The following is a 24,235-nucleotide window of genomic DNA, read 5'->3' as shown; positions in this document are numbered from 1 at the left end:
GCTTCTATACATCTTGGCATGCTTTTTACAAGCTTTGATGCCACGTCAGCACCAATTAAAGTCTAAGTTTTACTAAGAACCTCATAAAATTCTTTTTTATTTGTTCATTTTGAAAGAGGTATTTTAGATTTTTAAATTGCTCATAAATTTTCAATGGGGTTAAGGTCCCAGCTTTGTGTCATTTAATGATGTAAACTTTACATTTTTTGAAGAATTATTGAATCTTTTTGCTAGTGCATTTGGGGTCGTTATCTTGTTGAAAAAAGAATTTGCAATATAAATTCAATTTTTTACTGGATTGACATAAATTTTTGGAAAGCATATTAACATAAAATAGTCCTATCATTATATATTAAACATTTAACAGCCTTCCCAAAACTGTTATAAAAATATTTGTTATTCTTTGGAATCAAATAAAAAAATAAAATTATTGCAGTTATATAGATCCTGACGACGAACGAATAATTTCATTTTTATTATTAGAGTTTTTATTTTATGAACAATGTTACTCAATATTGTCCTTGACTGTGGATTCAGTTTCTCAATACTTCTCTTTTATTCATTTTTAAAAATATAAAGATTTTTTATGTAAAACTTTAGTAAATACCCATTAAACGCCTGTCTTTATGAATGCTTGTTAAAGTCATATTACCCACAATGCTTTATTTTTTCAATTCAAGTTTTTGAAGTAATGCTACTGCACTATTTGGAGTATTCACAATTTGTCTGTTTGAGCTTTTCCTTTTATGTATAGAAGTTATGTATAGGATTGTTGTGATAACTTATGTAATCAAGCAAAGTGCCATAAAATAATACAAAAACTTTAATGAGGATCATTTCCACTTTTACTAAAATCTAAAACTAACACTGATTAACCCTTTCATGACCAGAATAGCCACAATAACACTTTTATGACCAGAGAGGTGCATCAAACCACATTTTTATTATGAGGTCAGCACTCTGAAGCACTAAAGCTGATAAAATACCTGGTGCTTATTTGTACAAAAATAACTGTAATGAAATTTTTAATTTTTGTTTTTATAACAGACTGATTAACAAAAAAAAAATAAAAAAAAAAAATAAAAAAAAAAAAGCAAATAATAACAAAATAAACAAAGTTAATAACTATTACCGTGTTTAATCTGTTTCGGATGTTATGCACAACATTGTTGTACTCGTCTCCAGTGTTATCATTCTAATATTGCAAAGAAAACATAAACCCAAGAAATAAAACCCCACTGAATTGTACATACTTTTTCCAACCAATCATAAAAATCTAAAACATTTTTCTTAAATAGTTTTCTTGTCATCAATTATTATACATTATTAGGTAATTTACTGAATAATATGAATTAATATTATTTATAAAGTAATCTCCAATTAACAAAGATTAATATAATCAATGATTGAGTTATTCACTGACTATTATGGATCATATTATTTATGACATAAATACTACTATTTCATATTACTTATGAATAATAAGGATTAATAATATTTATGAACATTTTCTGATTATGGATTATCTATGACTAACAGTGACTAATTTTATTAGAATAACAATAAGAAATTTGTCATGTATCACAGGTCTGCAACATAAAAATTGTTTCAAATTTAATAAGTGATTTTTATAGTATTTTAAACGCTGATTTCGAGAAAAATAGTGAAAAAATTCCATCACATACAGTTATTTCACAAACTGCTTGTCTAATTTTAGCTTTTTCGATATTTTTTGTAAATAGTTCAGTACTCTAGTATGTTTGAATTTTGGTTTTTAAGATCTCCACAAACTGTTATTTAGCCTAAAGCACAAGTTGTTTAATGGACAATGGCTACCAGAGGATGTATAAACTCACCTGATTGCTTCTGCTACATTTTTGGTGACTATACCATTAAAAAGCGACAAAGAAACATCTTCGATTTTGTTGAAAAGGTATATTTTACCTATTTTGGTATAAAGTTAGGCGATCAAGATAAGTCTTGGGCTCCACACAAAGTTTGTTCAATATGTGTTGAAGAACTGAGGCAATGGTTTCAAGGTAAAAAGCAATCCTTACTTTATGGAATACCAATGGTTTGGAGGTAGCCCAAAAATCATAGTGATGACTGTTATTTTTATTTTTGCAACGTACAAGGTTTCAATTTGAAAAACAAAAAAGATATTTCTTACCCTAACATTCAATCAGCCATTCACCCTATTCCTCATGGACCTGGATTACCAATACCTTCGCCCCCAGATTCTTTGGATGATATTTTAGATGATCACAAGACATTGGCTCAGCAAGGTGATAGTGAAGAAGACAGTGATTGCTATGATCCTAGCACAACCGATCCCATTCCATTCCCACAATCTGAACTGAATGATTTAGCAAGAGACCTAGAAGTTTTAGGATCTAGATTGAAAGATAAAAATATGTTGGCTCCGAGTACATTTTTTTCTTGGTATCGATCAAGGGAAAAGGAATTTGTATTTTTCTTCTCTCAAGAAGGTGACCTGGTATTTTGCAGTGATGTTCCTGGACTTATGGCGTGTTTTAAAATAGAATTTGCTCCTGATGAGTGGAGACTTTTTATCAATTCATCAAAAAGAAGCCTTAAAGCAGTACTTTTGGACAATGGAAATAAGTATGCTTCTATGCCAGTTGGACACTAGGTGCACTAAAAAAAATGTTAAGAAAACCTTGAACTGGTTTTAAACAAACTCAGCTACTCAGACCACAAATGGACACTGTGCGGGATTTACAAGTTATTTCAATGCTGCTTGGTCAACAAAGTAGTTATATCCCTTGCTTTCTCTGTGAATGGGACAGTTGAGACAGAAAGCAGCACCACATAAAAAAAGTTTGGCCCTTGAGAAAAACCTTAGAAATAGAGGTTTAAAATGTTGAGAGAAAAAGCCTTGTGGATCCCAAAAAGCTATTACTCCCACCACTTCACATTAAGTTGGGGCTGATGAAACAATTTGTTAAGGCATTGCCAAAAGAAGGGGAGACTTTAAAATATTTTTGTAGGCAATTTCCTGGTTTATCCGAGGCAAAGCTAAAGGAAGGAATCTTTGTCAGACCAGACATTAGAAAACTTATGAGAGATCCTAATTTTGTGGACAAAATAGAAACAAAAGAAAAAGCAGCATGGACATCCTTCAAATTAGTTGTTACTGGTTTCCTAGGAAACAACAAAGATCCAATCTACAAGACTATTGTCACAGACATGCTCAACAACTTTAAGAAGCTGGGCTGTAACATGAGCATTAAAGTTCATTTTCTTCATTCACATCTTGATTACTTCTCTGCAAACCTTGGGGATGTAGAGAAAGGCGAAAGATTTCACCAAAACATCAAGGAAATAGAAAGAAGATATCAGGGAAGATGGATCGTCAACATGATAGCGGACTACTGCTGGATGTTGAAAAGAGATGATCCTGAATGAGTCCACAGCCGGAAAACCAATAAAAGGAGCTTCGACAGAAAGCAAAAACGTTATTATAAGGATTCATAAGCTAAAAGAGAAATGTAAGTGTTCTTGAAATATAGTTTAGAATATGATTTATACATAAAATAAAATTCTATAACTTTTGAAAAATGTGAAAAATTGGTTGAATTTTGTTATTTTGCACAAAAAAATCCCTTTTTTGTGAGAAAACGCGAGGTGATAGAAAAAAATGGATTGCATTTTCGAAATCAGCGCTGAAAAATACATAAAAAACAGTTATCAAATTTAAAACAACTTTTTAAAAATATTTTTTTGCAGACCTGTGTATTTACTAATTGATGATAATTTTTTTTTTTTGATCTCAAAACAAAAAGTTGTTAAAGCACAAAAAAATTAATCAACAACAACAACAAAAATTATAACCAACCAACAATCTTTTGCAGCTATTGATACGTGATTCTTTATATGGATCCCTATCATAATAATTTACTACTATATATATACAGTTTTAACACTATAGCTCAAAAAAAAAAAAAAAAAGAAAAGAAAACAAGCACATAAAATTTAAGTAATAGGCTTTAACAATAGGATATTAGATGCTTGCAAAATCAAAAAATTATCTTTAAAATTCAATAAACAGCAAACAAATACCAAAATAGCAAAAATTGTAAGTAAAAATTTTAAAGATGTTTTTATATTAAAATATTTTAAAGATGTTGCTCTGATTTCTTTACTCAATACAACAACTAAAAACATTATCAGAGTTAATATTCTTAGTCGTCCTTTATAATTTGAAAAACCTAGTCGCTTTTTGAATTTAATTTTAAAATGTTTCATTTTCTGCAACCTTAGTTTTAGACTTGGGTAAAATGTGTTAAAAATCTTTCAACCTTTATCATATAAACTCCTATTAACCAAATTAAGAAAAATTAAGCAATTATTCTAGACAGTTAAGGGAATAATTACATTAATAAAGCAAGACAGGAATTTTCTTTTAACAGAAATTCTGGCAAAACAAGACAGGATTACTTTAAACAGAAATCCTGGTAAAGCAGGACAGAAATCCTGGCAAAGAAAGATAGGAATACTTTGAACCAAATTATTTTTGCATTTTCGACATGCAACCATCTTTTTTATTTTGTTAAATTCCTTTCAAAAATCATAATAACACACCAAAATGGCCAGGACTATTCTGTCCATGTAATGGATGAATAGTCCTGGCCATTTTGGTGTGTTATGATTTTTGAAAGGAATTACACAAAATAAAAAAATAAATAGCAGGTTATAATATGTAATAGATTAGTATAGAAATAGTAGGTTTGGTAAAAACCCAAATTTTACATGTCTGGTAAGACATCTATACCTATTCCTTATTTACTTCAATATTTTTTGTATATTCAATATATTCAATAACTCGTTCTGAAAAATTGCTTTAGAAGCAAAAAAACCTTAGTGTAAAAAATTTCTAAATTTTTTTAATCTTGCTAATATATTTAAAGCAAAAAATAAAAAAAAAATAAAAAAAAATATATATATATAGTATTAATACAATATATACAGCAAAAAAGATTTGTAATTATTAAAATAAAATTTCAACATTTTCTCGTTTTATAGATATGTTATACACGATTGTTCCATATACTGTCTGCAAATTCAACAAAGACATTTACCATTACAGACATTTACCATTACAGACATTTGTATGTAACACTACAAATGACAGAACTAAGAAGATGTTAGAACATTAAAAACTATAGATGTGGCCTTAGCTATAAAATGCGAATCTAAAAATTAGGCCAAAAATTTTTTGCACAGAGACATCAGTTTGTGGCAAAAAAAACTTTTATATGTTAAGTTTGCATTTATCTTACATTTTTTGATTCATTTTAATTATGGTCCATACAATTGCACAAAAAGATACAGCGGTATTTAAAAGAAAAACTATTTAAAAAAATGATCAGTGGTGGGATTTGAACCACCAACATTCTGTGTATGAAGTAAACACCTTATCCAAATAAGCTAAGCGTACATATACTTGTGAACAAATAAATAAAATTATATAATAAAAAAAGTTATAAATAAAAATATATGCACGCACTACCTAATTTTTTTCATATAGGAACAATACTTAAGATTAAACAAATATATTTTACAAACAGATAGGAATTTATAATTTCGCTTTCCTCCTTAAAAAAACAAATAAAATATAGGAAAATCATTATTTTTATTCCTGACTTAAAACTGTGTGTTTTTTTTACTATGCTTTATCCAATTTTTTTGTTAAAAATAATAACCACTCTAAAGAAACAAAAATAAAAACAGTACACATATTTAAAATAATAATTTTTTTTTAATTTAAATTGAATTTAATCTCCTATCTTGTTAGTTTTGTTTTCTTTGTTTTTGAAAATGAGTTTTCAAAAACAATATGAAAATGCTCAATATTAAAAAACTTGCAAATGACCATGTTCAAAATAAAATACTCATGCATGGACATACAAGACAAAAAACTGCATATGTTTCCTGGGAAGGTTTGAAAATGGACTGTTTTTTAATTACATGCATAAATTCAATAGATCAGTAGTTTAATGCGTTTTTGCCTCTGCATTAACACTTTCTGGAGTAGCAGGACTATCTAATTAAATATTTTCTTTATTAAGTTTCCAACCATATTTTTTTAGACATTCGGTTTCAGGACTAATTATCTGAGCACATTAATCTCAATCATGACACATACGCAACATGACAATCATGACACATATGCAACAAATTTCTCCCAGTGTTTTGATGTTTTTAGAATTTTAGCTTTTTTAAAAAACCTATCATTTGTTATAGTGTATAATATCTTTACATATGTTATGTATATAATATCGATAAAACTTTAAAAGTGTTTCATTTTGTTTTTTGTATTTTAAAAAATTATCAATTACTTAAATTTTTTGTCTAAATACTCAATAACATATAATAAAGCTCAATAAAGTTATAACACTAAACCAATCAAAATATGCATTTCGCAACTTTAGTTTCATATAAACTCACTGTGTTATCTGATATAAGTTCAAATAATAATAATATTAGTAAATATGATATTAAGATCAATAAAAGTTGTTTCCATGATGTCAACTAATTATACAAAACTCCTGGTTTAAAATTTCTTGTTTCTCTAACTTTTTTCTAAAGTTTTTAAAACTTTTTTCTTAAGTTTTTTTTCTCCCTGAAAGTAGCCAAAAAGCTACTTTAGTGCTTTTAGACTTTTTTGTGCTTTACTGTTTTATTAAGGTCTGTAATTTCGTAAGGTCTGTAGTTTTTTTTCACTAGATCTAAGCTACTGTATTGCTGTAGCCAAAATATATTGACACAATTAAAATTTGATTTTTTCAAAAAGCAAATGAACTAAAGTTTTTTTTAAATAACAGAAAAACAGAGAACATTAATGAATTTATCTTAAATATTTAAAAAGAACTTTAACCTCACTCACTTTTGAGTCACTTCACATCAGAATTACTGTTATTCTACTGCTTGATTAAGAAAATAGGTCCTTATTATTGACATCAATATTTTAAAGAGGTTCAGAAAATAGTTTTTGGTGTAAATAAATAAAACACTTAAACCTGTAGAAACTTGAAACTTGGAATGTAAGCATTTAAATCATTGTATTTTAAATAATCCTTATGCTAAGGAAAGTATGAAAGAAAAAAAAAAAAAATATATATATATATATACCTTCAAATATTCTATAAAAAGTATTTATATAAAAAGTTGAAATTTTGGAAATCTCACAAGTGTAGACTTAAACTCCACGTGGAAACATTGACATTAAACATAAAAGAAAGATACTTACATCATTGTAGTCATTTGTCATATCAATTAAAGTAAATAAAACAACTAATTTATTCAAACTATTTACCATGCTCCTGGTGATTCGCTGTAAGTGTATGTGGAACTATTCTTGTTCATACGTTCACTAAACTTTGGATTCCACACAATTGCTTTTTTTTTACAAACCGTCTCATCAGCGCTTGCACTTTGAATATTTGTATTATCCTTTTCTGATTTATCTTTCATGATATGATTTCTTTCTTCATCAGTTATATGCGTGATGTTTTCAAAATACTTAGGATAAACTTCAATTGCAGATAAATATTTCAAATCTTCAGGAAGAGTCGCTTGCTTGGAAGGGACTCTAGGTAAATCTTGATGACAGCTATTAGTGTTAAATAGGTGTGTGCTAAAAGACGAAGGTTGTGGAATTATTGGATTTAGATCAATGGGGATCGAGGGAAGTGATTTAGCGTCTATCATACTTGCATTTGGTAATGTAGTAGTTTGTTTCTTGGCACAAGAAGAAAAATTCTTTAATTTGCTTTGATCAGTTGAACTATCTTCTAGCAACTTTCTTGAATTTTTCTTCCACTCATCATTATATTCTTGGAAAAAGAAAACATAAATAAATAAAACAAAAACAGGATGATAACCATGAAAACATGAAAAACATTGATAAATAAAGCGAAAAAAATATATAAGTATAAAAAAAATACAGACTATTTTTGAAATAAAATACTTTTTTAGGAACATTGATATTTAGATGTTCAATTAACAACTTATGTACCAACTTATAGAGATACATAATTAACAACTTAATTAACAACTTATGTATCAACTTATAGAAATACATAATTAACAACTTGTGTATCAACATGAGATGCATGTAAATAATTGTAAAAGTACTCAAATTATTTGAAAGAAATTTACTTATAGTCAAGTGTTAAAAAGATGGCAAATATTAATTTTTTGAATATAAATTTTTAAATTTTATTATCAAATTAGAGTACTTTTCTTATTCAAATTAAAGTATTTGTCAGACCTATGTCTGTAACTATATCCTACATATCTAAAAAAAACACACACAATTAATTAGCCTCCTCGTCTATAGTGGCCTTTTCAGCCTTGGGGATGTGAATTAAAATTAAAAAAATTAAAAAAAATGTTTTTATACAGCTTTTAATCAGAATAAATTTCTACCATCTTATTCATTAAAAAAAAATGAGGCTAAGGGGTAGGAGTAACTGCACATGCCTCGCATTTTATTTTGACAATTTTGTTGTAGCAATAGCACCTACAAAAATTGTTAAAATATTTCCAAAAAGATTAAAAACAATTCCAATTTCAATTTTAACATATAAAGTTTCTGATTTAGAAATTACCTTTACATTTTTTTAAAACAGCTCTTTGCCTTTCTACTAACTTTTCTTTTGTATCCTTTTTTGATTCATACTCTGGCGCATAACACACATGCAATAAACCACCAAAGAATGATTGGTTGTCCAATTTTTTTTTAGCAAATCTAATACATTATCGAAATTAACATTTAGTACATCTGTTGGAAAAAACCTCTTCAAGAAATCTACACAAGGGTATACACTGGACATTACTAGGTTAAAAAAAATTATATTTTAACGATCAATTTTAATATAAAATCTGGTATATATTTTTAAGCTATACGTAATTTACTTGACTAGTTGAAAATGTTTTAAGCTACTTACCTTGCTGATTGTATTCTCTTGTATTTAACCCAATATACTTCTGTAAATTTTTCAGTTGGGTAATTATCAAGCAAGTGTGAGCTTTAAAAATAAAAACAAGCTTAACTAGAAAAATATTATTATAAATATTAATTATAGAACTATGAAAATTATCTGAATCAATCAAGATTTAATGAGTTAACTGATAACTGATTTCTCAGTTTAAAGCATACATGTTTTGAATTTTATAACAGATAAACAATGACAAATAAAGAAGAAAAAAAATAAGTTAGTTAGAGTGTTCTTCAGGGTTTTTAAAAATTTGAACCACAGATGCCATTTTACACCAGGCAAATAAAGATTCATTTAAGCACTTATTAAATATTTTAGAGTGAATTGAAGAGAGTTCAGTAGAACTCTCTTCAATTCACTTCTACTGAACTCTCTTCAGTGAATTGAAGAGAGTTCAGTAGAGACTCTTTTTGGTATTTTTAAAGAATTGTCTTTAAGAGTTTAATTGAGAAATGACTTTTTAGAAGATTTTTCATTGAGAAATGACTTTTGCAGTGAAAGCCCGATAAATTTGGATTATGACAGGGATGTTGTCTGGATCATAAGCTGTGGAAGAGTTTAATTGAAAAACCACTTTAGCAACCAAAGATAGTTAAACTTGGATGATTATCAATGGGTTAACCTATTTAACTGAAATGATAGTAAAAGTATGGAAAATAGATTCAAGAGTTAAAATAAAGGAAAAGTTCTTTGCAATTAGATCTGCCTTATCTATGGGAGAGGTAATAAGGTCAGGCCCATGAATTAGAGATGGAATGTTCAACTAATGACGCTGTTAAAAATTTTCCAAAAGTTTCTAGAGCCTAAGTTCTAGTTTCTAGTTCAGAGATACAATACGAGAGTTATTGAGCTAGGAGTAATGAATGAATAATGAATGAATAATGGAGTTTGGGATCAGAAAGCACCTTTTTACAAAGATCTCTTGCAATAACAAAAAAACATTTTTTTTTTCAAGAGAGATGTTCTTGTAAAAAATAAAATAAAAATTATTATGATTAGATATAGCAGCTGCACCAGAAGGCAATAATTATGGAGTAGAATGAGGCTTGACTTGAAACTGACAAGAAGAAATAAAAGTTTTCAAAGCTGATCCAGGAGGTTTGATGTTGGAGGCACATTTATCAGCAAGAAGACAAAAGATATCAGCCCAAAAACAAGTCATGAAAAAAAAAAAACGAAAAGAATCCTAGCCAGTTTTAGGGTAGCAGTAGATAGTTCAATGATAGGGTGAGTCCAAAGAAGAAGTATGAGATAAATGATTAATAGAGATTATTAAGAATTCATAGCAATATTAGGTTCAAATTTTCCCTGAGTATTCCCTAGTTTTCTCATATTTTTAAATGTTGAAGGATATAACACTTTCGCAACCAAAGCTGTGACTAAGTGATTGTTTTATAACTCTCTGTTAAGTCTTTTCACTCAAGTCAAGTCTTAAGTTCCAAACTCATGATTCAATAAGTAAATAACTCATAAAATATTTGTAATCAACTATATTTGTAATCCCATTTCATATCTAAAATGTATTTAAAATCTAATTTCAAATACAATTATGCATTTTATTTAAACTAAATACATATTTTTTAACCAGGATTGAGGTTGTTATTTATAAACAGGCATCATGGACTTATCTTATAGATTGATATCGGACCTTTAGAGGATTTAAATTATAATAACAGCTGTTGTTCTACTGTGGTTTAGTATGAACAATTGCCTGCTACACTAAAAAAACGTTAACAGACTGCACTTGGTAGCAATGCAGTGCAAAAGTTTAAAAACAACTTTCCTCAATAGTGGAGAGTCATGAAAGTCATCAAGTGATGAATTGTATGTTATCAGCATCAGTGCAGGTGTCACATGACAATCTAAATTGAAAAAATTCATCTTTAATTTAGACATGGCTGCTTTATATGCTGAGTTTGCACTTGCACTACCACTGTTTTTAGCCAGCTGCTACTGTTGAACTTTGTTCTCCAAAAATTCTAGATTTACTCCTTTTTGTTTGTTTGATCTAAACTGTTATAAATTTTTGATGGAAAATTGCTTCTGCTATTAATTCTGCATTTATGATGTACTGATTGAATTTGCTATTTATGGTAGCATCTATGTTTACTAGCGGTAAACGCAGTTCCTTTTTTTTAACAGCATTTTCTCTTTCAAAGTTATTATACCTGGCAGTAGGTATTCCATGTAGACCTTTGTTTCACACTACATGATATTTAATGCTTGAGCGTAAAGCTTCAAAACAGAGACATACTCTGCAATAAATGCTGTTTCAGCATGTCAAAACTAAGACAAATCAAACTTGTTTTAAACACAATTCATCATATCAATCCAGTTATTAGTCTGTTCATTTATTCCACAAACATGTAGATTGAATTCCACCTTATCTAATTAGAGACAACAAACTGCAGACAAAAATTATTAACAATGAACTATTAATAACTTCTGTTAATGTATTACTTTGTGATACCTCTGATGTTTTGTAAACGCTGATAGACTCCTTTTGAAGGTTGAATAATAGGCAGCAGCTTTGGAATATAACGTTTTTGAATATAACGTCAACCAGTCATTACTGGTTGACGTTATATTCCAGCCATGCGTTAAGACCCAAGACTGCATTTTGAACACACAAGATACACAACGCAATAAGCAAGCTGACCTGTTTAACAAACTTTTCATAAAAGTTTATGACAAAACACAGCTATGCCGTTTCCTCTGCCCCCTCATTAGCAGATTTGCATAAACTTAACAGCAACATGAGTAGCTGTTAAGTTTATGCAAATCGCCTCCACAAAAAAATCCGGTTGCATGATGAATAGACCTGTAGTAGAGAACGCTATGGTTTATAATGGAATTATTTATATGGTTATTTATGCTTATTGTTTATATGGTTTATATGGAACATAACGTCAAACAGTAATGATTTGAATAATACACACAATATGCGTATTATTCAAATCATTCGAACAAAAAAATTCAAGCACTTTGTACTTTTTTAAAAAGTAGCATGTTATAAGGTAAAAAAATAAGCCTAAAAAGTAACAAAAATCAAACTGTGTTGTAAAATCTTACTGTTGTAAAATGTGTTGTAAAATGTAACTCATCAAAAGTACTGCATTAATAAAGTGTTGTAACAAATATAAATTAATGTACTTTGTTACAGCCCATCTTTTGTAAATGTAATGGATCATTTTTTATGATCCATTACATTTACAAAAGATGAAATTTAAAAGACCGTCAGACATTGAAGCCCAATGAGGACACAGTGAAACATTAAAAAAAAAAAAAAGATATAAAAAGGGTTATTAAAAAAAAGAACTTTGAAAAAAATGCTTTAATACTTTTTTGCTCCTAAATCTTTTGCTTCAATTTCCCACAAATGCCAAAATGCAATATGCTAAATGGATGTAAACTAACTTTATATTGAAGCAGATGTTTACTAAACTTCTTTTTCTAAACAATTTTAGAGCTTGAGCAAAACACTTGAACTTCAAGCCATGTTACAAATCATCGAAATTCCAGCCATGTCACATATCATTGGCATCAAAGTCAAAGTCAAGTTACAAGTCCTACTTTATTATGTCAAATTATGTCAACTTCCATTAATAATAAAGATTCAAAATTTCGATAATGCAAAATAACAATAATAAGTTGAATATAAAACTAATGAATTTTATTTTTTATATTTTTAAAGTATTCTCTGAGTTTTCCCTGATATTAGGGATTTTCAGAAAAACTTTCTTGACTTTTCCAGGTTTTCACTGATTTTCTATATTTTCAAAACATTTCCCATGTTTTCCCTTAGTGCTATGAACAAGCTAGAATCAGAGATAAGACACAAATAATGGAGTGAAGGTGAGTGATTGAGGTTGTCTGGAAAAAAAGTTACAAAGTTAACTATCTGCAACCGTATTCACTTCTCTCCGTTTAGCTTAACAGAGCTTTTGCCTGAAATTTCATTACAATATTTTCAAGTAAAGAAATGAAGAAAACTTTATTTAAATTATTTTTTAAATAAAACTAATACTAAAATAAAATATTTATTTTTAAAAAATTATATTTTTAAAGAACTTGTTTATTAATGTAGTTAAAAAGAAATTTTTAACTAACTCTCTGCTAAGCTTAATGAAGTGATGAGAATAGGGCCCATGAGTAAGAGAATGAGAAATACAGAAGTTATGAGTTTTAGCACCAGCAAAGTAAGTGGTGTTAGAGCCAAGTCATTAAGTGTAACAAGCATTAAAGCCACCAATAACAACAATATTGCCAGAGATATAAAGAGAAAGGGCATAATCAATTTGATCAGAAATTACATCTAAAAGAGTGCAGTCTTGTAATAAAACTTAGCATATATTCCATCAATTAACCAAATGAAAAACCAAGGATGTGATTATTGGAGTCTTTGTGAATCAAACAATGATAGCCATCAATCTGAAAATTTGAAGATAAAAGCAACCGAATTCAAATTAGTCTCAAGAAGAGCAAGTAAGGTGATTTTGCAAAAGGTATAATTGCAGGCCTTTTTTTCAAAGAAAAAACTGCTTAGCTCATTAGTTCTGCGTGATTTTGACGTCATAAAATTATCTATTTTTTAAATTGAAGGACATTAACTTTTTTAAAACTACTGCAATAAAATAAATTACTGCAAAACAAGTTTATTTTACTAATTAAAAAAAAAAACTAGAAGTTTTATTTTGTTACATTTTGTGAAATGTCTGTTTACACTTTTAATTATGTTATGAAATTATGTTTACACTTTTTTTTGTTTTTAATATTAAATTATTGAATTTAATATTTTATCTTTCATTATCATTTTACATAAACTTATTTATTTCTTTTCTTGACATCTTTATAAATGAATTAAAATATGTTTAAAAATAAAATAATAAATAATAAAAAATATTACAAACAAAAAATATTACTTGATGCAAAAAAAAAAAAAAAAAAAAAATCGAGTTAATTACATTATCAGCGATTTTTTTTGAGACAAAGATTTAAATTTCCAAATACCAATTATTAAAAAAAAAAAAAACCCATTGCGCTGCCTTATTACAAAAAAGTTAAACGTACATTTTATGAACATTATAGATGCAGTGTTATAACATGCTTACAAGGAATTTACTTTTTTATAAAAAATAGAAAAGGAGGAAGAAAAACTGAAAAAATAATCTAATTTTTTTTTTAAGAAAATTTTTATTTATTAAATAATATTTATTATGCACGCTCAATTAAAATAGAGAATAAATTATGTTAAACCATAGCGTTCTCTACTACAGGTCTATTCATCATGCAACCGGATTTTTTTGTGGAGGCCTACTTTTTTATGGCAAAAAAGAATTATTTCTACACGTTCATTCCAGATAAAATGTCATGTTGTTGATGATATATATTTAAATAATGGAACATAATACAATGTTAATATACTTATATAATTTATTTAGGTGCCCCAAGAAGTCCTTACGGTCTTATCTCAGAGCACCACGGATGAGCATTTGTTTGGAAGTTCACGCCTCCTTCCTAGCCGATGTTGCAAAACTTGCCCAGAGGTGGGGTTAAACCACAGATCCTTTGTTTCTGAGGCAAGTGCGCTACCACTGCGCCATGGCTGCTCAGACTGCTTTATTGAAGCAAGATTACATTCTCTAATTTTGTTAATTAAGACAATGATAAACAAAAAATAAATTTTTGTTTATCATTGCCGTATTGCTAAATATTGTCTTCTATTTTATTTTCATTTTAAAATACCTTAGTCTCAATCGGTTACTTTGTCCCGGAAAAAAAAAGTCTCAATTTGCAACATAAATTCTCAATAGTTTTTTTTTAACTTTTTAAAATGTAACCAATTAAGCCATAACATAATGAAACTAAATCTAGATTTGAAGCATAACTAAATTATATCTCAAACAAAGATTTTTTTAACGTTACATTACATCTCAGTTGGTTACACTTTTAAAAGTTAAGAAAAAAAAGACGTAATGTAATGTAATAAAAATTATATTTGTGACATATTTTAATTAAATATAAAGTTTTAAATTGTTTACGCAACATAATGTTTAGACACATTAAACTTAGAAGGTTATAAAACAAATAATTAGATTGCTTATGGGTTAGTTAATGCATTTAGAATATTGTTAATAAATAACATTGTTAATAAAATGAGCTTGTTAAATACTGTAACTAATTAATGAGTTATGGTATTCAGCGTTTGTCAAGACAATTGTAACTAAAAAATATTAATTTCTTTTTTTTTTAAATAAGTGATGATAATTAGCTAATTATAATCATTTATTTTTTTTGTAAAATGATTCGTCTCCATTGGTTATGCAAAGTCTCAATTAATTGAGACTTCAGGAATTGAAACTTTTTTTATGACAAATTTGTAATAAAAAATATTAGTACTAATTTTTTGTGCACTGTTATAAGTTAAAAAAAAAAAAAATATTTGTTTTTTTTTTAAACTTATAACTGTGCACTTTTAAAAAGTATAAACTAAGACATAATATAAGGCTTAAAAAATCTATATTAGAATGGTACTTTAATTGCATCTCATATTCAGATTATATGTTACATTACATTTTATTTGGTTATAGTTTATAAATTTATAAGTTTAAAAAAAATCTTTTTTAAATGAAACTCATAAGTAATCTAATTTAATTATATCAACTTGTTTCCTCCAGCCTTGTTCATCAAGGTTCGTGTTTCAGAGTTATAAAGTTGGGAGAGGGTTATAACCAGAAGTAGCCTCCTCATCTGTAGTGGCCTTCTAGGCCTTGGGGAGGTGAATTATAAAAAAAATATATATTATAAGCATTAATTTTTTTCAAATTTGAAGATCGAGGGAATAAACAGTACATTATAATATAGCTAGACATAAAACAGAATGGTCCCGTGGACATCTTTGTAAATCGGAGAATATTTTATACATTCTCTTTATTTGTTAGTTTTATGTTCACCTTCTTATAATATTACGAGATGGGCGCAAATAAGGCAAATAGCTTTATGCCATAATAAACTACAATACAAATTATAATATAACTAATCTATTAATGAAAAAAAGGTTACGTTGATCTCAGATATCAGTAGATGTCTCGGCTACATAAAAACAACAAACATTTTGCACGCAACGTAATGAATTTTGTTTACGCAACAATATGCAACGTAACATAAAAATGTTATAGGGAATATGATCTTTAAAAGCAATTTCTCACTTTTTTACCTTATACTTTATTTCAGCGCATTTTTGAAACATTTTCAAAGTTCTAAAAAATAGTGGTTAAGTTGTCGCAAAAATTAAATTTAAATTTAATTTTTGCGACAATATGTAGTTAAACATAGTTGGACCTGTTTTCTTACTCAGGGTTAGGGTTAGGGTTTGCACTATTCTTTGTTTTCAGTAATTTAAAAATAAAAAATATATAAAGATATTCCACCAAACACTGAATAGTAAAAAAAGTTGCAAAATAGACCAAATACCAAATAATAGCCAAATATTTTAAGTCTTAAATATTCTAAATCTTAAACATGCACCATTACTAGATAATTATTAAATAACATAAACATTTGAGACAGAAATAAATATTAATAATGTTAAGATTATTATAATACAAAATATTACTCTTCCACTTCTCCATACAAAGAAAAAAGCTCTATAAGTTCTTTATTTGCTCCAACTTGAGGTATACCTTGAACTAGCAAATACTTTGATTCTTGGTTTATGGTGTACACCTTGTGCAAAACAATACAATTAAAGTATAAACTTCAAACAACTCAAAATGTTTGTTTAAAAATACTGAAATAACAAAAAGTCTGAGGCCGTTTTGTTATTTCAGAATTTTTAACTAAAATTTTTTTTATTTTTCAAATAAAAAAAATTATTCAGCTGCTTAATTAAAACAAAAATTTTTAATGCCATACCTATTTCAAAAAAATAAAAAATTTACAATATTTAACCAAATCAGAATAAAATTGTATTACTAACAGGTAATTCCATGTCAATTGACCCAGGCCATGTCACCACACATCTCAGATTTTGCTGATTTTTATACAGTTGAGTACTTAAAAAAATAAGAATTCCTTAGAAACCTTAGTTTCTGGCTCCACGAATATCCTAAAATATGACCATTTTATTTTTAGCAGATAATGGTTGGGCCCTTCTTGTCCCCTAAGAATTACAACATTTATATAGAGGTTTCAAGTCACATAAATTTAAAAATAGTTTATCTTTTTACATCAAAAATTTGTACATGGCTATTTTCAGGGGTGACAGATCCAATAAAATGATCAGTAATATAAAAAATTATTATTAAGTAGCTGTTTTTATCAACTTAAATAAACTCAAGTGTACTAAGACTTTTTTTAGCAAAACTGAGTTTATGCTTTAGCCGAAATTTTCTTAAAAAGTCTAATAAAAAGCAACATATTTGGTATCATTGGAAAGAATTTTTGATGCATTTTAATGAATTAAAAAAATATATTTTATAAGCAGCCCGCAAGATAGTTGGCATTAGAAAAAAGTCAACATTTACTACAAAATGTGTTTGCGCACGAATTCCAGGACTTGTTTTTGCATAACTTTAACTTTAGAATATCCGTTGAGCTTTGGTACATATAATCACATTGTGACAAAGTCTTTTAAGTTAGCATGCAACTCACAAATTAAAAAAAAACCTATTTTTTCTGTTTTACAATAACAAAACTTTTTTTCTATTATTACAAAAACAAAATTAATAAAGTTTGTTTACTCTATGTTCTCAGCTATAGTTTTTGGTAAACTTATTATTTTATCAATTGCATCATTCGTAACAGAACTGTCTTATAAATATTGCAGGAAATGTTTCAAATTTTAAAACAAAATGTTTTTTAACAAAAAAATTCAGGGTTATTTTTGAAATTTATATATTTCTTTTTCTTATGTATAATAACTTATATTAATGTTATTAGATCTATAAAATTATATATAATCTTAAATGTAATTTTATATCTAATATTAAATATAATATGTATTATGTTATATTTATGTATTTTTATATAAATCTTTGTTAAATATATATATATATATATATATATATATATATATATATATATATATATATATATATATATATATATATATATATATATATATATATATATATATATATATACAACCCTCGTAATTAGGAAAAATAAGGTCGGCAATAATTTGCCAACCTCAATTTTTTAGAGGTCAGCATCAGGTCGGCAAAAAAAATTTAGTACAAAAATCTTGCCATAAAAAATAGAAATGAGGTCGGCAATCTTTTATTGACCTCAAACACTTTAAGGTTGGCAGTTAGGTTGACATTGTCAACCCTACTTCTGAGGCTTGATCTTTCAGAAAACATTAGGATTTTGATCTTCAAGAAAATAAATTTCTATATATTGAAAACGTGGCATGGTCCTCACATTTTTGTAGCAGAATATTGTGGTCCATTTTTCTCTATCTTTTAGACTAGCTGGAGCTCTGAAACCTTTATTTCTGAAGTGCTGATATGCATGCATACTAAATATGTTTCCAGAGCCCAAGATACCAGAGGAGAGGGGCTAGGTCATATGCCCTACTTTTTTTTAGCAGAATCTTGCGATAGAATTTGAACTACCTTCAGGATAAACTGGAGCTCTGAACGTTTCAGCATTTGTGCAGATCTAATGAACATGTGTTAAAATTGTTTCCAGGACAGACTACCAAAGGGCTGATGGGGCCAGGGTCCATGCCCCACCTATTTTCACAGAAAAAAGTTTTTTTTACTTGATTTTAACAAAGTAAAGATAACTTTGAAAATATAGTCTTCAAAAAATTATTTTGTTTATACTTGTTCTGTTTTATTTAATTATTTACAAAATAAAATACTAAAAACAAAAGTTTCAAGATTGAGTTAAGATTTGCTTAGGTGCGTCAATGGTTAAAATATACATATCAAGCCTTCCTTGAAAGCATGTGCAATCACGCAACTTGTTCATCCACGTTTAAAGTAATTTTTTTAGAAACACTGATCACAACATTTCACATCTTTCAACTTTTTAAGCGCTTCAATAATTCACTGCAAAAAACTAAACTTATCAACTGAGCAAAAAAAAATAATTCTAAAAAAAGGAAACAAAATTGTAACAAAAAATCAAATTTTAATTAAAGAAACTAACAAAAAACTAATAATTTAAAAAAAAAAAAATTTTTTTTTTGCATAAAATTTTTAAACAACTTTTGTATTCTTTTTTTAGAGTGGTTGTTATTTTTAGCTACCGAATTTGATACAAGTTGAGGAAAAAAACATATTATATTTTATAACAATTTAAAAAGAATTGAAAGTTTTGATATGCAATTTATTCACGATTTTTATCAGCCTGTATAATTAAGAAACTAATTTGCTATGTATGCTAGAACTATGAGAATTACTTGTTAATTTTTTTCTTCTTACGTTTATTCATTTTCAAGTCTTTTCGCTTTTAAAACTGTTTTTGCTACACTTGACATTTTTTTCTAATACTTATATAATAGAAAAATAAGAAAATAAATTTATTTGTTTGCTAGCTATTTATAAAACAGGGGATTTTCAAAAAATCACGCATGGAGCATAGCATCTATTGCAATAATTATTTTGAAAATAATGCAATTTTTAATCTCCAACTTTTATTTAAATGACATCTATGTATATATTTCCTATACAAAGTATGGTAGCTATGGGTCACTTCATTATAGAATAAATTAATTTTTTAATGAAGTCACGCGCGGAAAAGAAAAAAGCAAAACGAAAAAAAAATTAATAAATGAACCCTATTTTCTTTGAAAATGTATCAGTGACAGGTGTTTTGTTTTATATAGGTAATTATACAAGCATTCTTAAAGATTATGTAAAAAATGACCAACGAATCTCAACAAGAGCAGATGACAATTTGTATAAATTATTAATGGCTGTCACGACATATGAATTTTTAAATTGTGGTAAAAAGACAATCTGTGAAAAAGTGTAATTTATAAATATTTTGATAACATTAATAATTGTTCGATAATGAATAAGATATTTATCATGAAGTAAACAATCGGATACAATGGCATAGGAATGTGTATTGCGCTTACTTCAAATTGCAGCAGTGAATACTGTTAGTTGCTGATGAACGCAGTAAGCGGATTAAATTTTACTTTGCTCCATTATGGTGTAATTATCACTAAAATCCATCTGATTTTAGAAGAATTAAAAATATAAATGGATGATAGTGTATAAATATACCAAAAAGGTTAATACAAAATTATTAAATTTTGTTATCATACTCCAATTTTACTTGTATAATCAATTCATTTTCTGTCACATTTTCCTCCATTTCAAAAATATGATAAATATATGTCCATGCATGATATGTCTGTGGGTGATGCAAACAATGCTAAAATGTCATTGAAGAAAAAAAATACTTTTGCTATTCAATTTAGAAACTTAAAAATAGACAAAGTAAAAAAAAATCAGTTTTATTGAAACTTTTTAACACTTTTGTTTCCAAATAATTAGATCATTTATATCACGCACAGAAATTCAAAATGCCATTCACTTTGGCATAAAATTTAAGATATTTCCAAGATACTTAGTTGCAATTTATGAAAATGAAACATTAATAGACATCATTATCTTTAAGAATTAAAAAATCTTGGCAATGAAATCAACTTAAAACAAAGCACATGTCTTGAAAAAAATTTATATTTATTGCAAAAATTGAATAATTAAAAGAAGAAAAACTTTTATCCTATAATTTTTCTTTCGGATAATCAAAATATCACATATCTTCTTTTGAATTTTATCTTCCAAATTGAAAAAAAACTTTTTCTAATTTCATTTTTTTTGATTCACTGCCCAACATAATATTTGACTAACAAATTTTGTAATGATGAAAAAAATTAAAGAATTGCTTGGTTTTTTTTATAAATGTCTATACCATGTAATGTATATTTGATGCCAGTTTGAAATTATTTCCTTTATATTGCCCAGTTTCCAACATTAATACATATTACTAAAGATAATGAACATAATGAGCATTCATGGTTTGAAAAAAAGTATTTAAAAACTTTAAAAAAAGTTTTGAATAGGCTCCTCAAAATTTTGTTAAAAAAGTTCAGTAAATTAACTATGCACTAGTGCATTGATAAAAACAGTAAAGTTTAGCAAAAATATTTGAAAAATGAATTTCAAAAATGTCTATATTTTTAGTGCAAATAATAAAGTGCTTCCTTAAAATACTGACTGAATAAAGTTGTGAATAAGTTGTATATCAAAAAATGTTTTTATTTTTGTTATATTCTTATCTGCTTTTTTTCTCAATTTGTATCAATTTGGTAATGTAAATAACAAATGCCCTAAAAAAAAAAAGAAAATAAAAACAGTAAAATATTTAGGTATATTATTTTTTTGACAAAAATTTTTTTTTCAATTTTTAATTTTTTTTTAGTTAATTTTATATAGATTTTCTGTTTCATATAATACTCCTTTCTTTTCTTTGAGTAATGCTGTTTTATTTTCTGTAGGTTCTTATAGTTTTTTTTTTCAGCAAATTCTTTAAACGCTTATTATATAAAACATGGTCAAGCTGTTTAAAAAAATTACTTTAAACATGGGAAAACCAGGTTTGTGACTGCATGTGCTTCCCGGAAAGGCTTGCATATATATGTCCAGTCAGGCTTCGGCAGGAATGGCGGGCTATAGCTTTCGTCCGCATCCACACCCATGCAAATCAGTTTACACTGGCGAAATAAAGCCCGTACAAAATATAAATTTTTGGTAAAAATAAAACTAAATATTTTTATGCTTTTATTTAGTTATTCTTTTTAAAAACTTCTCAAATGATGTAATTTTGTAAAACTGTTTGTTTTCTAGTTAAAAAACGAAATTATTTCATTCAGGTTATGCTAAAAAAATTATGAAAAAAATAATTTTCGAATATTCTGATATAAAAATGAAAAATCAAAATCGAACAAGTTATTTCAAACAGCTATAACTGTTCCGTATTATTCTGTGTTATGTTTAAAGTAAATAATTAGTATGTTAAAAAGCAGGCAAAATATGCATGTGTTGCAAAAGAATTTTACGTTATAGTCCATGTATAATAACACATTTTGCTTAATTGATTGATAAACTAGTTTGTCATACTTTAAAGTTGTTTAAAGTAGTGCATATTTCCCTGTATCCTTCCGCATTAACTTCCTGGTTGTTTTTTTTGAAAAAGGTAGCAGTTTATTTAATTTGCTAATATATAACTCACTATTAAAAATCAAATATCTCATTTAAAATCCACAGACTGCTAATCGATTTTTATAGCATAAATTGATTGTCTGATATAAAGTTATCAAGTTATTCAGGTTATCAAGTTATTAAAGTTTACGATTAGTTTAAGCAGTGAAAGTGAATGGGAAACACCTGAATTGAGTAAAAGTGAAGAAACTACGTTTGATTTTGAAATTGAAGATATTTTGGGCTAATTTATTTAAAATGAATATTTATAAATAACTTATAGTTATAAATTATTTATAAATATTCATTTTAAATAAATTAGCCCAATTTAAATATGTATTCCTTTTGCATGATAAAAGTAATACTATATGATTTCTTCATATTTTATTTTTGCTTTTATACTTGCGCTATATTTAATGCATTTGAATATATTTTACAGCAATAAACCTGATATATACAATAATATTGCATTTAATACCCTTCTATTGGTTCTATTAATAAAAAATGTAAAAAAGACTTGATTTTTTTAAATTTATAACGCTTTTTTTTATACACACTTAAATTATATAAAAAGAATATATTTAAGAAGTACATATACCAGAATCTTAAGAAATCTATTTCTACTAAGTCTCTTAGAAATTAAAAATTAGATTACCTCAAATTTTAACTCACATACCACGTCAACATAACATATATTTTCTCCTAATTTCCGAAAAGAAATTAAAATCAATTACGAGTTTATAAAAGAGTATAATAGTAAATTACGAGTTCATAAAAGATAGCAAATTGAATGGAAACAATAGTAATAATTAAAATTTTAGTCTAAACAGTTAAAAATAATTGTAAAAGAATAGAACTCTTTGGTCCAAGGTTTATTTAAAAAAAGATTTCAATATAATTGTCACTATATCTTTATAACTTAGAGATATCAGGGTTAAATTTTTAAAATTTGATTTAATTTACATAAAAAAATGAATCAACTAAAGAAGTGCAATAAAAAATGTTATATATTATTCCATTTTTTTAATAAGACAATATATTAATACTCAAATAGATCTTGCAAAATTGCTACATTCATTGCAAAATTTTTCAAGCAAACGTCAAGATGGTTGAATAAAGAAACGTGATGGTTTCGAAGGTTGTATTTCTGCCATTTTTTTGTTGTTTGCAAATTATTGGCTTGACTATATTGGAATAAACTCAAAAAAATCCGATTATACAACTGATAAAATTGGAGAATAAAAGAATTAAGTCTGAATAAAAATCTAAAAACAAAACCAAAACAAAAACATAATAACAAAAACTCACAAAGTAGAGCGAACACTAAAAACTCTGAGCGAAAGATAAAAACTGCAACTTCGAAAAACAATAATCTCAACTTTACAAGATTTTTTATTTTTGTGTTAATTCACCTCCTCAAGGCCGAGAAGGCCATTACACACAAGGAGGCTACTTATTTTTGGTTATAACCCTTTCTCAACTCTATAAGTTTGAAACACTAACCTTGACGAACAAGGCCGCTGCATAGAGAAACAAGTTAAGCGCGGTATTACCAAGCACATAGTGGGGATCGAACTAGGAACCGAGCGCTTATGAACCGAGCGCTCTACCACTACCGCATAATAGTATCCAACTATTCGAAGTTTAATTACCAAAGTCTTTTTAAATGATTTGTCACTCTCTGACTTATATAATAAAGCGATTGGAGACATTTTTATATACGATGACATTTTCATTTACAAAGAAGAAAAATGAATGTACTTTTATAAAACTAAGATTCGTTTTTATAAAACAACTATATGATGTATAACATTTTTTTATATATTGTTGTTTTATTAGAACGATTGATTATATTTTAACATTTGAATATTGTTTTTTATTTATTATCTAATTAACTACTAACTTATTAGATAAAAATTAAATGTAAAAATTATTTTAAAAAAAACGTTAGGTTCTTTTTATTTTTTTTGCAAGTTGTTTTTC

At 27.0% G+C, this 24,235-nt stretch overlaps 1 protein-coding gene across 2 annotated transcripts in view; it reads right to left on the bottom strand.

Annotated features, from left to right (window-relative positions):
- The window catches only part of LOC100209751 (RNA-binding protein 48), a 38,305-nt gene that overhangs the window by 6,569 nt on the left and 7,501 nt on the right, over positions 1-24,235 (bottom strand). The window contains exons 2-7 of one of the 2 annotated variants that reach the window (XM_065811105.1): positions 16,642-16,751; positions 8,976-9,056; positions 8,637-8,776; positions 7,340-7,859; positions 3,860-3,905; positions 1,133-1,195 (exon numbers count right to left, since the gene is read on the bottom strand). In XM_065811105.1, coding sequence (XP_065667177.1) covers positions 1,133-1,195; positions 3,860-3,905; positions 7,340-7,859; positions 8,637-8,776; positions 8,976-9,056; positions 16,642-16,751 — 960 coding nt within the window. Of the gene's footprint in view, positions 1-1,132; positions 1,277-3,859; positions 3,906-7,339; positions 7,860-8,636; positions 8,777-8,975; positions 9,057-16,641; positions 16,752-24,235 lie in introns of those variants that run through there. The other variant, XM_065811106.1, reaches the window with a different exon arrangement.

This window comes from Hydra vulgaris, chromosome 11, assembly GCF_038396675.1.
Source record: "Hydra vulgaris chromosome 11, alternate assembly HydraT2T_AEP".
Lineage (NCBI taxonomy): Eukaryota > Metazoa > Cnidaria > Hydrozoa > Anthoathecata > Hydridae > Hydra > Hydra vulgaris.
The sequence above is the reverse complement of the archived record's forward strand: the minus strand, read 5'-3'. Positions and strand labels throughout refer to the sequence as shown.